The sequence below is a fragment of the Netta rufina genome, assembly GCF_964035555.1.
Source record: "Netta rufina genome assembly, chromosome: 19".
Lineage (NCBI taxonomy): Eukaryota > Metazoa > Chordata > Aves > Anseriformes > Anatidae > Netta > Netta rufina.
Genome location: NC_140143.1, coordinates 815475 through 829592, shown reverse-complemented (window position 1 = coordinate 829592; position 14118 = coordinate 815475). Strand labels below are relative to the sequence as shown.

General features: G+C 48.1%; 1 protein-coding gene across 1 annotated transcript in view; it reads right to left on the bottom strand.

Annotated features, from left to right (window-relative positions):
• The window catches only part of RNF213 (ring finger protein 213), a 51588-nt gene extending 38857 nt beyond the window's left edge, over nucleotides 1–12731 (bottom strand). The window contains exons 1-15 of the mRNA XM_084298313.1: nucleotides 12707–12731; nucleotides 11501–11608; nucleotides 9624–9949; nucleotides 8451–9119; nucleotides 7670–7848; nucleotides 6769–6927; nucleotides 6308–6501; nucleotides 5796–6079; nucleotides 4559–4821; nucleotides 3596–3781; nucleotides 2836–3028; nucleotides 2146–2201; nucleotides 1710–1863; nucleotides 1086–1202; nucleotides 302–400 (exon numbers count right to left, since the gene is read on the bottom strand). Of these exons, the coding sequence (XP_084154439.1) occupies nucleotides 302–400; nucleotides 1086–1202; nucleotides 1710–1863; nucleotides 2146–2201; nucleotides 2836–3028; nucleotides 3596–3781; nucleotides 4559–4821; nucleotides 5796–6079; nucleotides 6308–6501; nucleotides 6769–6927; nucleotides 7670–7848; nucleotides 8451–9119; nucleotides 9624–9949; nucleotides 11501–11594 (2973 nt within the window). The 5' untranslated portion in view covers nucleotides 11595–11608; nucleotides 12707–12731. The remainder of the gene's footprint in view (nucleotides 1–301; nucleotides 401–1085; nucleotides 1203–1709; nucleotides 1864–2145; nucleotides 2202–2835; nucleotides 3029–3595; nucleotides 3782–4558; nucleotides 4822–5795; nucleotides 6080–6307; nucleotides 6502–6768; nucleotides 6928–7669; nucleotides 7849–8450; nucleotides 9120–9623; nucleotides 9950–11500; nucleotides 11609–12706) is intronic.
• Nucleotides 12732–14118: the final 1387 nt, after the last annotated feature.

Genomic DNA, 14118 nt, shown 5'->3' with positions numbered 1-14118 from the left:
AAAGGATGCAATTTCCTTTAAAGCACCAGGTCGTCAGTCACTGCTAGAAACAGAGAAGCATTGCAGCCAGGCTAACAGGCCACTGGAGTCTGACACCAAGAATACAGCACGGTTACAGTTTCACGTCTAATTTTGAACCTCCAGAACATGTTTTATAACAGCAGTGGCAACTTTTATGACCACAGTATTTTCATGTGCCCGTTCAGGCTCAAGACATTATTCTAGAAGCATAGCAGAAGACTGTCCATTTCCTCTGATCTTGGCCCACTGGCATGCACTGATTTCCCACAGCTCCCCATACCGCCTGAATTCTTCTTTCCAAATCTGCAAGTAAAGTCCTCTTCCACTTCTCATTGAATTGTTCATCTGGAAAGCTGATATTCACAAATTCATTCCAGGCCTGCAGGTGAGAAGCAAACAAATCCAGAATGCCAAGTGTCAAGATTTAAAACCAAAATAAGAAAGAACACTGCTGTGCTGAAGAGAGACCCCATGCTCCTCAAATAATCTGCAGTCCTTTCAAATGTTTCCATCCAAAAGAGAAAGAGCACTCCAGAGCTGCAAAATGTTTTTTAAACAGCTCCAATATGTCCCTGATACTAAAGGAGACATGCATAAACCACTTCCACCTCGATGCTGGGAATTGCCCGAGGGAGGTCTTGGAGCACCAGACTGAGGCAGGCTGTAAGGAGCTGCTCTGTGCTTGCGTGCTGAAGGCCTGATGGGCAGCCTGTAACACATACAGGGTGAGCATGACAATATCTCCAGCTAAACACCTAGAAGGCAGCTCATCATTCCAGCCCTGCCTTTCAGAGCAGCAAAGAACCAGCAGGAACAAGATGAGATGCAAAGCACCAAGTATAGCCTTTTGCTTTTCAGCCCAAGTGTTTAAAACAATGCAGCCTCTCAGCTCGTGGTCTGCACTGCCTCTCTCCACCTCATTCCTTACCCAGCCACAGCAGCTACGGTCTCCAGCAAAGAACCATTAGACCCAGACTATATACAGTTAAGGTACAGTAAAAGACATTTTTATTCTGATGACAAACCTCAGGTTCCTTATAAATAGAGAACGCCACATGCCCTACACGTTCTTCCAGTAAGTTCCGGCTTAAAGCATTTCTGAACCAGGCTCGAGTGTGTTCTAGAGCTTTGTTGAATACTTCTACCACTGAAGCTTCCTGTATGGTTTCATCTCTCACAACCTGATGCACACAGGTGGAAAAATAAAGATCAGTTCAAGCAGGATAGCAGCATACAACAGATTTAAAATAAGTATTTCTAAAAGACAAGGCCTAAATGCATCAGACATCCAAATGTGCTGGGCGCAAACCAGCCCAGCAACAGAGCCCCATCAATACCTGAATAAAAGGACAAAGAGGCTGGAAAAATGCAAAACTCACAAACAGCCTTTGCTTAAGAATTTTCTTTCCAGGAAAGAAAGACAAAATATAATGGGGAAAAAAAAAAAAAAAAAAAGACAAAACAGAGCCCATTACAGTAAAACTAAGCATTTGACCTCGCTTTCAACAATAAGATTCAAAATCATTAAGTGATTTCAAAAGTTTTTCAACATACCACATTTTTGGCTAATTCAGAATATTAAGCTTTCCAACACGAGAACAATCTATAAATCAGTCTGTCGTACCATTTCTGTCATATTTCTAGATACCCCACTCATGTCAACCCAAGAACAGTTGCTCAGTACTCACTGCTGTGGGCTGAAGTCTGGCAACCTTTGAAATCATCCAGGCCATAGTGGCAGGAATCTTGAACTCTAACACCAGCTTTGTGCGCTTGCAGACGCTCTCGTGAAGCTTGAGGCAGAGGGTCAAGCACGACTGCCAAGAGCGAGCTTCCAGAGCTCTGAAGAACAGCAACAGAGAGGGAGAATTTCTTTTTTGTTCAAAGGAAAAAAAAGAAGCCATTTTAATACAGTGTGGCAACCAACCATTGTTCTCCCAGATGGATTTTTTAAAAATGTTTCTATCTGACAGAGATATAGAAATACAGGATCCTTTTATATGAATAAAAACAGTATTTCAAATTTCAACACACATTTAAGCTACAAGCATAACCCCACATAACAGGCATGATATAAATAAAAATAAAAAGGAGATAACTCTCACAACAGTGTACTTCAGTTACCTTGTCTGTCTGTTCTCCAAGGTACACAGCAGTGTCGTAACAAGACTCTCAACTGCCTAAGAATGGAAAGTAAAATATTACTGTGGAATGAATTTTGTGTCCTGGTTTCTCATGAGTTGAAAAAGATACAGTGAAAGAGGGAATTCAGTACTCTTCCACATGCTTTCTTCAATGTTGTTATACAAATAATATAAAATTGCAAAAATGCTTTACTGGATGCTAGAGTCAACATATAGGATGCCATTATTCGTCCAAACAACAGCCACACTTCTTACAATTTAGGGTTTTAAAATTGATTATTTCTAGTAATTGCAATGTGTAATTCCTATTGTCTTCACACAAATAGAAGTGTTTTCACAACAGGCACAAAAATATCTCAAAAAAAGTTTCAGGCAGCCATCTGAGAATTAAAATATTTGCTATAAGTGACAAAGAGCAAACCCAGATAAGCAGGCCCTTCTCTCATCTATTCCAGTAAAACTTTGTGCTACAGACACACCCTTGCCTCTCTCCCTTCGGAATCCCTTACTTCAGAGCAACTGTTTTTGCTTTTAGCTAAATTAAGCTTTTTGTGCTCTAACTTGTTACCAACCACATTTCCTTCAGTGACAGGCAGTTCTGCTAAAAGACACACTACTGCCCAATTTCAGCCTTTATCCCTTAGCTGGGTAAAGCTGCCAGAAGACAAACCTTGCTGTTCCAATGGCCAGTGTTCTTTAATCTGTAATAAACACCTTGAAGGGAAACTAACAAATCACAGGAGAAATCTTCTATGAATTCAGCCAGGTTTTCCGTGGGCAGCACACAGATCCAGGACTTGACCAGAGTCCTGTCAAACTCCATCAAGTATTTCTTTTCTTTCATTAGTTGCAGTATGTTCATCCTGAATGGAAGGCAAAACAAACTCTTCAAGTTAAAGGTACAAAGGGGCTTACTGAGCCCAGAGAAAGGCTCTTAGTCTGACTTGAGTACTTCTCTCATTTACAGCTGAAGATGGGTAAAAAAACTCCGACACCCAGTAATTGCAGAAGCGGTATCAAACTACAGAGCAGAAATAAATGTTCAAAAAAAGTGTATTCCAAGTCCAGCTCATATTCTGTACCATACATACTATAAACTGCTTTAACTCACAGCAGACATGACCAATCAGGTGAGCAGTTCCACAGCTTGCAGAATTAAGAACTGTGTTTGAAAAGTAATATGCTGCACAGCTTCACTGTACACCACAATCTATGAGCAACCAATACAGTCTGTGTTCAAATACCCCAAATACGCACCATCAACATGTTACATTTGTCGTTTGTTTTTTTTTTTTTTTTTTTTGGTTGGTTGGTTGTTGTTTTGTTTGCTTGTTTAAAAAAAAAAATAATAATAAGAGATGAAGTAAGGCAACCACCACCAATTACAACGTCAAGGCATTGGACATAACCAGTGATTCTGGAAAACTTACCTATGACGTTTCCTTGTTTCAACAAATGGAATTCCTTCTAGCCCTGCCCAGATATCTTCTTCTATTGATAAGGAGTCACACTGCGCAGAAGCAGCAAGTAAATGCAGAAGAGGAAGAATCCACACCAAGTGGTCTACTTCTTTATCAATGCATCTCAGATACAAGTTTATCAGTTGAGGCCTCAAACTAGAAAAATACCAAAACAAACAAAATAGTATGAGAATAGCTTCTTATGGGACTGAAGAACGCCCTTGCGTGATAAGGAAAAAAAAAAAAAAAAAACAGCTACACCTCCATCTTGCTATGTACCCTCAAATTACTTCTTGTAATTATTTTGGTTCAATCTTATCTTCCTTGAAGAGTATATTCAGTAAAAGTTTAAGACTCAAAGCTGTACTCTTACCTGATTCTCCCTGCTAAAAACCCTACTAATCAAGGGCTAAGAAGTGGTGACAATAGCTTACAGTTTTCATGTGAGCCCCTCCAAGTTGAGTCAGGGAATGCGTGAAGCAAATATATAGAGCTATAAATATATACAGGCATCTTAGTGACAGTTCTTGGAGTTTGTAAGGATGAATAGCAAAGAAGAAGCTAGTATTCAACCTACTACTCAATAGGCAACAGGGAAAAGCTGCAATAAGGGAAATACTGTTTGGACAGAAGGAAAACCTTTTTCACATCAAGAAAGGTATGTGACTGTAAGAGGGCCCCTGAGAAGTTGTGCCATCTTCATCCCTGGATTTTTTCAGAACTTGACTGAAACCTTGCCTGCATGCTAGCCCTACTTTGAGCAGGAAGTTGAACAGGCCTCTGTGGAAATCCCTTCAAACCTGATTTTTTCTGTAATTCTCTGAAACTAGAAAGCTGGATCTCTTGCTGTTTTTTCACAGCATGCTGTGCTTGCTACCTACCACACTGCAGTAAAAACACTCCAGTTAGTTACTAGACCAGCAGCATACATACCTTTCTTTAAAACCCGCTTTAATCTGATTAATTTCATCCTGTATGGCTTTTTCTGACTTCTTCTCCAAGCACAAGAGGCAACACAGGGCAGCCAGATCCTCTTTCGTTGTTGGTAGATTGAACAACTCAACTACTCCAAGAAGGGTGAGCCCTAGAGCTAGTTTACTTTTTATTGTTATATCCTTCTGCGATGCTTCTGCACCTTCCGGAAGAAAGTAAGGGTGAGCTATTTTCCTAATATATTCTAGCAGCAACTCATTCACCTAAGACAAAGAAGGGAAGAAACAAAGCAACCACAGCATTAGTTCCCCAATTAGTCTTTTCCTCTTGAAGCTATCATCTTCTGTCACAGCTGGGACACTCAATAGCCTCATATACAATATGACACCATGGTGGTACCAGGATATAAGCACATACAGCACAAAACATCACTAGAACATCAGGCGTGGTACCCCAGTTCCTGTGACGTTCCATGTCCATCCCTGTGGGACTGGGTCCCACTGCTCCGGGACTGCCTCACTCAGCACAGCAGAGCTGGGCAGGTCTCAAAGGGGACTGGTGAGCCAGGCAGTCTAACACCCAAGACTGCCCATACAGCCACCGCCTGCCACAGCCTTGATCAGTAAGCAGACCAGTTTCCCAGTGGACTTGGGCTTGGTTGGGAGTCAGTAAAAGAGAGGGTTCATGTCCAAGGGGTTTCGCAACGTTGTGCTGTTTGGTGGTACCATACTACCAAAATCACCCTTCACAGGCAGTCACGTGAAATTCAGCTGTTAGCTGAGCCTGGGCAGCCAGGATGTACTGCTAGGACAGTATGCCACCTTGTGGCCTCTCCCGAGTAATCAGAAAGTTAGAAATAAACACCCATTACAGCGGTGTGAAGCCCCAGAAGCAAAGATGTGATGTTTCTGCCGCATTTCGTAACTATGACAGGTAAGAGACTTAGAATTTAGGACTCTGGAGGTCCTGTCTACATTCATACCAAACCCACTCCTTAAGAAGTCCCCAGGTTTCTACTTCTCACCAAGCTGAGATATTCAGAACTGCAACTGCAAAAGTTAACAGAAAGTTCGCAAGGTTGATAGTGGCAGACACCATGAAAGGATCCCTGCTGGTTCTGCCACATGAACTTTTTGATTGGAAAACCAAAAATCAATCCCAACAAGGTCAACAGCAAAAATAAAGCTCTGTTATCAAACTTCTCTTTTCTAGCACCTGCTAAAAGTAAACAGATTACCTGCTGTTCTCCAAAGTCTAACTCATTCCATGCCAATTTCTTGCCACTATACACACATGGTTCCTTTGTAACACAGTGAAATTGTTTCAGCTGAGAGAAGAAGTTCATCAGGTTGACGGGGCTCCAGGTTCCAAGAATGCTGAAGATATTTTCTAACATAATATTTGCAGCTATTATCTTCCCATTCACAATATCTTTCTTTTTATCTTGAAAAAGAATACGATTCTTAAAGTTTTTAAACATGGAAGGCTTTGCACAGACAATGTCATCATACTGGTGCCATTCTGGAATAAACAGAGATGAGAACACAAGAAAACAATAACTTGAGAAGCAAACACACATTTGCATATGCCTTTGTTCTTTCAGCTGTACACAGAAATACCCCACCGACACATAAAGTTTCCAACTTGAGACAGTGCTGTCTAATAAAGTTATTCCATATGAAGTTAGAAATCATACCACTAAAAGACAAGAGAAAATAACAATTTGCAGATCCAATCAAAAAAGCTCACCTCCATTGCTGATCAACGTGCTGTTTATGTATAAACAGCGATTCACATGATTATTTGGTTCTGGATCCTTGTAAATAAATTCATATTGTCCTTCACCACAGGAAACCCAGTATTTGTAAGGAATGCATTTATTCATACTTTCCTTTGCAAGAGCTACACAGCCCTCAATGAGGTATCCATGTTCTCCTAGTTGCCTAAATAACACAAAACACAGCAAAGGAGGCAAAGGACAAGATATCAGCTGGTCAACATACTTCCTCTCCATGCATCGCTCAATTTTCAACAGGAATTGTGATTATTCTTTCATAATGAGAATTTTGGAATACTTATAAAAACACTTGGTATCAATATCCACCCCATGGACAAATAGCTGTAGTCTTAAGTATTAAAGGAAGTATCACATTGCTTTCTGCTCTCCAAAGCTAAAGCACTCCTGTACCTGTGTGACCCAGAGTACTCACTTGGTGCAGATCAGCTCACAAACGTGGTCCTTCCAGTCTACGTAGCCAGGAACGCCTTGAGCCTTAATGAACACTTTATGGGTCTCAGGGTTTAGCTTGAAGTCTTTAGACAATACTGCATGGAAGTACACTGCAACATACTCACTTTGGTTCACAGAACTACAGAAAATAAATAGAAAGAATATAGAAAGAATTACTTTTTTTTACATTTATAGCACAAATCATTATAAATGACAAAACATTTCTGAGCTGCTAGCTTACTGGAGGCAAGACTAACGAGCTCTGTTACCAGTTCACTAAAACTGATGCTACATAGCAGACCTAATGTAAAACCTATTGCCAAAAGAAAAAAGGAATTCCTAAAGTATGAAATGCTCCAGTCGCATCTGGCTGGGTCGCTGCATTAGTAAGCCAACAGAAATACCTCACCCAGCAGATTCACCTGAAATGACAATGATTTATCCCTCTTCCAGCTCACACCCACCATGCAAAACAAGTTACACTAATCACAACAGCTCATCCCATCAATAATCCAAAAAAAAAAATAAAAAATAAAACAATGTGTGAAGCACAGTCCTGGTTGCTCATAAGAGTAAAAGAAAAAGACTGCATTTATTTCTACTTTTTATTTTATTCAGCAGATACCTCAAAAAAAAGCTCAAGTGTATCACTTTAACCAATGCATGACCTGTGCTGCAACTCCTGATTAAACAGTGACCACCTTGCATGAGTAGTAGTTTATCTCAGTTGTAAGTCCAATTTTATTTCCACAGACCCATGATACACACACACACCAAACCTTAGTCCTTCATTCCCCTGCCTCAGTCTGGTGTCCTCTGCTCTACCTCACACCAAATCCTGCGAATGGAGAACGCTGGGGAGGCAGCCGTGTTATTCTCACCTTTCTTTACTCTTATCCACAGGCTTCTGGTTCCTCTGTTGGTTTTCATTCTTGCTACTGTTTGTTACAGCTGAAGCGCCATTCTTTCTATCAATCTCAGGTCCCTTGGTCTGTTTTGTCTTCTCAGTTGCTTCATGAGCTTTCTCATTTTGGGTCTTCTCTTTCTTCACGTCTTCCTTCTGTGTTAGGATGACAAACAATATCAAATGAAACAGAAGACCCTGGAAGTACAACACCTGCAGAAATGCCCAGCACCTCTTCAGACAGAAGGGGATACCCAGAAGTCATATCATATCAGCTAGTTTTGTACTTCTGGAAACACTAATCCCTCACTAAGTCAAATACAGTAAGGAGAAGCTACTGGTTATGGGAAATAGTGCATGGATTGCAAAAGGAATGAAATCCACACACATTTGTAAAAAGTCAGGCCAGTAAGCCACAGGTCCCCAAAGAAAGAAAATAAAAGAAAACCAACAGCAATTTACAGTTTGACAGGTCTGTCCCCAACTAGAGCACAGACACCTAAAAAGCATGAGGATGTCCTAGTCAAAGGAGATACGAAGGCATCACCAGAGAACACACCTGGAAGAGCCTCCTGGAGAAGAGATGTGTTCACAGCTCCTAGTGGCAACTGACCAGCCACTCAGAGAGCTATGCTAGAACACATTCCCAGTCTCATGGTCTTCAGCTTTATTGACAGCACAAGAGAATCATAGTGAAAAAGGAGAAACTTTTCCCAACACAACCATATACTCACAGGAGTTCTCACTCACACGCTTACCTTGGTAGTCGAACAGCTTACTTCCTGGCTGGTGTCTTGTTTGCCTTTACCAGCCTCTAAACTTTTGGCCACAGGAGGAGTCTTCGTGTCTTGACTTTCACGTTCAGCACAAGAAGTTGCAATCTTATTTTCAGACACCCCTGAACCAGAGGAAGACCCAGAGGAAGTGTCTGTTCTTCCTCCCGTTGAAGTAATTTTGTTTCTGCTACCCAAAGACTGGGAATCTGGTTCGGATTCCAGAAGCTGGACGGTGTCAGACACAGCGCTGCTCTCTTCCATGTTACTCCTGATCACTTCTCCGCTCTGTGTGGTACTTCCACCTCTCACCTCCTCCAGGGCTGTAGAGCCTGGAGATGGGGCAGACACATTATTAACAGTGCTCTCCTTTGACGGGGTCATCACAGCTACGCTGCTGTGACTGCCTTCTGCAACCATTTCCAGACTTTGAGCTTCCTTTCCCAACTGGCCCGAGACACCACCATTTTCAAGTGCACCTCTGTTGTCACCAGCAAGTAAGTCAGCACTTGGTTTGGCTACTTCACTGGCTGATGTTTGGATTTTCTGTGCATCAGACAACTCTGCAGTTTGAGCTGGTGCTGTGCTTAGAGAAGGCAGAGACTTCTCTTCCTCAGAGCCAGAAGGAATTTTGTTTGCTTTATTCCTCTTTTTCTGTAATAATAACAATAAAAAGAAATAAGACAATAAAATACCAGTTGCTTCATTACTGAGGAGAAGTTGTCACCCCCTCCACAGCAACTAGTATATGACCATGAAGAGAAAGGACAAAACCAGCTACAATATTATACATTTGATGAAACAGCTCTTGAGAATTCTGTATTTTTAATTTACAAAACTTTTTCAACAGGAATGCAGAGCAGCTCTGAGCATGATGCTCACTAACAAGATTAGACCAGTTAGTAATGAGAATTTTATGCTGTTACCCTCAATGTAGCAAAGGTACTGCTGAGGAAGCTGTACTGCTCAGCACACCAGCTGTCTGCATATGCAATGCAATGTAAGCAAATACATCTACAGTTTGCCTCGGAACAGACTGCCAGTGGTATTTAGATACAGGCCAAAGGGACTGGTGATGATGCAGGACAATCTCTTACTTCAGGAAAGAGAGCACAACAAGGTTGTTGTGCCAAGGAGGAGGACTGATAAAAGCCTTACCTTCTTCTGTGATTTTTTGGAAGAAACGTCTGCCGTTCCCTGAGGTGAGGTCTCTGAGATGTCACTTGGAGCTGCTTTGCCCTCCAGCAGTGATGCTCCCTCTTCCTTCTCATCCTCCGTTGTTTCAGTAATGGAAGTGCCATCAGCACCGCATTCAGACGCAGTCTCTGAGGTATTGCTCAGAGCTGAAACGTCCTCCAGCAGCAGTCCTCCCTCCTCCTCCTTTGTTTCAGGAGTAGAAGGCCCATCGGCACCTTCTCCCTTCACCTCTCCTTTAGGCTCTGCTCCTGTATCAGAGTCTGGAGTGAGCTTCACGTCTCCTCTTTCTGCAATGGAGGTAAAGTTCATTGTTAAATTAGAGTCAGGAAGGAAAACAATTCTTGGCCACTGGTGAGCAAGCAGGGTCTACCACTGAATAAACGCATCAGTGGAAGACACAAGAGCTGCTTTGTTCCATGTTTAAGAACTACCACTAGCAATAACACCATCCTCCTTCCATAGCAGGCCTGTCTCCAAAGGCCCTGCAATTGGTAGGCAAATAAATAAAGTAAGAAAACATTGTGTTGAGCTCGTGGTCTATCTCTATCCAGCCTCCAGCTAACACGCTACTGGCTGAAGCAGCAGGCACTGGGAACCTCAGCTGCCTGTCAAGATACGTCAGGATCCTTGAGATGCGTGGTGACAGTGCACTGGCATTTCTCAGCTTTCTTAACCTTCTCATGACTGGCTGCGTGACCTCCATCACACAGCTGAGCATCGCATCCAGGAAGGAATGGGAAAACTCACCTTTCATCTTCAAAAGCTTAATCCAGTCCTTAAAAGCTTCTGTGAAAAGGTATCTCAGACCTGAATAAGTCATCAGAGTAGATCTCTCCTGTCTATAAAATCGTTTCGCAAGCTCTTCAGCACTGCTTCCACACTTAGTTTGAGAGGAGATCAACTAATACCAAACAATACTGATTTCCTCAGGGTATTTTTGGAAGTATGAGCACAAAAATCAAGGTGAAGGTCAGTTCACTGTCCCTTTGAGTACTACAGACCAAAGGTTGCACCACGTTTAATGACAGAAGGTTATCTTTTGCCTGAAGCAGGCACCACCCTTTGCAATACTGTTTCACATCCAATTTACTGTCACGTCATTATGTGAAGTCTTTAAACTCTTCTCTGAGCTTTTCCTGCTCCTCAGTGACTCCTCTATTGTTTGCAGGTCAAGCTCCATCATTTAGTTTGCTGAACTCTCTGGTGATACACTAGAACTCTTTCCACCACCTTCAGTCATTTACAGAAGCAGGTACAAAGCTTTGGAACGAACAGAACAGATACTCTGGGCATTTTGTCTGACAGCATTTAAGACCTGGAGGTCTGGGGTTTGTTACTTTGACTTTCTGGATTGCAGAGGGATTGGCAAAGAACTGATCTTGTCAGGACTACAGCAGGCTGATTCTGATTTAGCATCTTCTTTGCACCCAGCCCAATGCGTTTCTGGTGGCCTGGGTCGTTCTCTAGGCAAATAAAGGATTTGGGAGTATTTCCTCTGCACTAAGTCTGCGCGCGTGGTTCTGTCACTGCTTGTAGGGGCAAAATCAGCGTGTGATCAAACCGATTCTGACAAACCTAACAACAAGCTACAGAGAGGAAGTTCTGGTTCAAAAAGGACTTGATTGCTTGGTGTAACAGAGCGTTGCATAAAAACGGCACCGGATCCTTGGGGAAACGAAAACCGGAGACATGAGCATGTGAGATGTGCACGGGGGATGCCAGGGGTGCCCCGCTTCTCCCCACCTTGTGGCTGGGTGTCACAAGGGCTGCACGGACAGCTCACCCCAGCCCGCAGCCCCCTACCTCAGCGTTACCCTCCTGTGCCCGCAGCCCCCTACCTGTGCCCGCAGCCCCCGCGCCCAGCCGGGCCCCGCACCCGCTGCAGGCACCGGATCCGTCCCCAGAGCCCTGTGGGCACGCGTGGCGCTCCATGCCGCCGGGAGCTTCTGGGGGGCAGAGAAAAGGACGGGGCAAGAGGAGAAACGCAGGCGTTAACGGCCAATAACGGATACTAACGGCCAATAACGGTCCCGTAGCCCCCCCCCCCCCCCCCCACTGAAGGTGCGAGGGTTTCGCACCCCTACCCGCAGCCCGCACCCTCCGGGCGGAGAAGGGGGCCATCCCCTGGGCGGGGCTTATATGCAAATGAGGCGCCGCTCGCCCCGCCTCCCCGGGTAGGTAGTCCCTCCCCCCCCCATCCCGTCCCGCCAAGATATGCAAACGAGGCGGGAGGACGGGCCAATGGCGTAGCGAGGAACCGCCTCTATGCAAATGAGGCTGGTAGGAGGCGGGGCCGAAGAGGGGCGGGGGGTCACTGGGGGGTCACTGGGGGGTCACTGGGGGGGGCACCGGGGGGGCACCGGGGGGGCACCGGGAGGGCACCGGGGGGGAGGCACCGGGGGGGGGGCACCGGGGGGGAGGCACCGGGGGGGAGGCACCGGGGGGGGGGCACCGGGGGGGGCACCGGAGGGGAGGCACCGGGGGGGGGGGGCACCGGGGGGGGGGGCACCGGGGGGGGACACCGGGGGGTACCGGGGGGGTACGGGGGGGGGTACGGGGGGAGTTGTGTACAGGCCGATCCGGGTGCTCGGGGGCGGGCACCGGAGCTGAGTGCCGGGACAGAGCGGGTGCATCGTGGGGGGGGGGGGAGCACCGGAGGGGGGAACGGGGGGGGGGGCACCGGCGAAGATGGAAGAACGGGGGTCGGGGGGGACCGCGAGCACCGGGGGAGTCACCGGAGGAGCCGGGGGACGTGGGGGGCCGGGCACTGCGATGCCGGGGGACCGGGGGACGCTGGGGGTGCAGCCGGGGGGCACCGGGGGGGGGGAACCGGGATGAGCAAGAATAGGGGCGCCCCGAGCGTCCCGGGAGGAGACGGGAGGGATGCCCGGGGACGAGCGGGGTCGGGGCGCACCGGGGACCCCCCTCCCGCAGCCTCCCGCCCGCACGGGGCCGCGCTGCCCCGACCCAGCCCGGATCGCCGCCCCTCTGCCACCCCCCACCTCCCCGCCCCGCCAGCAACGCAGCTCCGCGGCCGCGCTCACCGACGGCACCGGGGCCGGGACCGGGACCCGCTGCGCACCCGCTCCGCCGCCGCCGCCTCCCGGTGAAGTTTCGATTTTCCGCCGAGCAGCCGAGGTTCCCCCGGGGGACGTCACCGCCACCGCCCCCGGCCCGGTGCGGCCAATCCTCGCCGCGGGATACGGGGGGGGGCACGGAGCTCCGGTCAGCGCCTCCCCATCCCCGGGGCGGCTCCTGCCTGGCTCCCGCCCCGCCGCCGGCCGCGCATCACCCGCGGCACCGGAACACCGGGCCCGGGGGTGCCGCCGGGGGCGCGGCTGCAACCGGGAGCTGTGCGCGCTGCCGTCGGGGGGCTCCGGGGGGGACCGGGCCGTGCCCCGCCGCAGCCCCGCGCCCTCCGCTTCGGCCCGGGCCCGGCCGTAGCCGTCCCCGGTCCGCTCCCGGCCGCCCGTGCTGGGGGCACGGCGGGGCTGGGCTGCGGCACCGGAACGGGGCCGGGATTTGGGAGGGCTCCGAGGGGGGGCACCGCGGGACGGGCACGGGGAGCTGCCAGGCCGCCGGCCCTGCTCATCCTCTTCCAGCCCCGTTTCCTCGCTCTTGTTCCTCCCTGCCCTTTGCCCACCTCCGTGTTCCCCCCCCCGCCGGCCCCCTGCAGGTCCCGCTGCTCCCGAGCTGCTCTCCCCCCACGCCCCGGGACATGCGGCCCCTCAGCGGGCTGCGAGGCGCTCGGGGGAGCCGCTCAGTGAGGGGTGCTCGACCCTGGGGCTGGGGCTCTGCAGGCACAGCCCCGGCCATGGCATCCCTCCTCCCTCTGTGCCTGAAATTTGGGGCATCCCTCCTCCCTCTGTGCCTGAAATTTGGGGCATCCCTCCTCCCTCTGTGCCTGAAATTTGGGGCATCCTTCCTCCCTCTGTGCCTGAAATTTGGGGTCTGCCTGCCATCGTGGCCCCGAGCTCCCCCTCCCTGCCCCGATCCTCTCCAAGCTCCCGTCGGGGTGTGTGGAGCAGCACAACCAAAGGGCCAGGCTGGGTGAGGTGAAACACCCCAAACCCACTCCTCCGGGGTGCTCCCTCCTCATCTGAGGGAGATGGGCAGGCAGGCGGCATGCGAGCCCTTCCAGTGCTGCTGGAAAAGGCTCCTGTGCTGCTGCTGCGGGGACAAACTAACTCCCTGCCCAGCACTGCTCTGCTGCACAAACGCTGCTCTGGCCACCAGCAGGACCCCCTCTGCCTTCCCAGGCACTGCTGCCATCACCGCACAACCTTTGACCGTGCGGGAGCACAGCAGGAACTGCAGAATTGGTTTCAGTTTCATTTCTTTGGTTTGTGCTCAGCTGCACCAAGAAATTAGAGCTTAATTTTTCCTCCCCCCACAAAAGCGTCTTTTCTGAAGGAAGACAGAGATGCACACCAAGTCCTTTGTTACTGTTTTATTA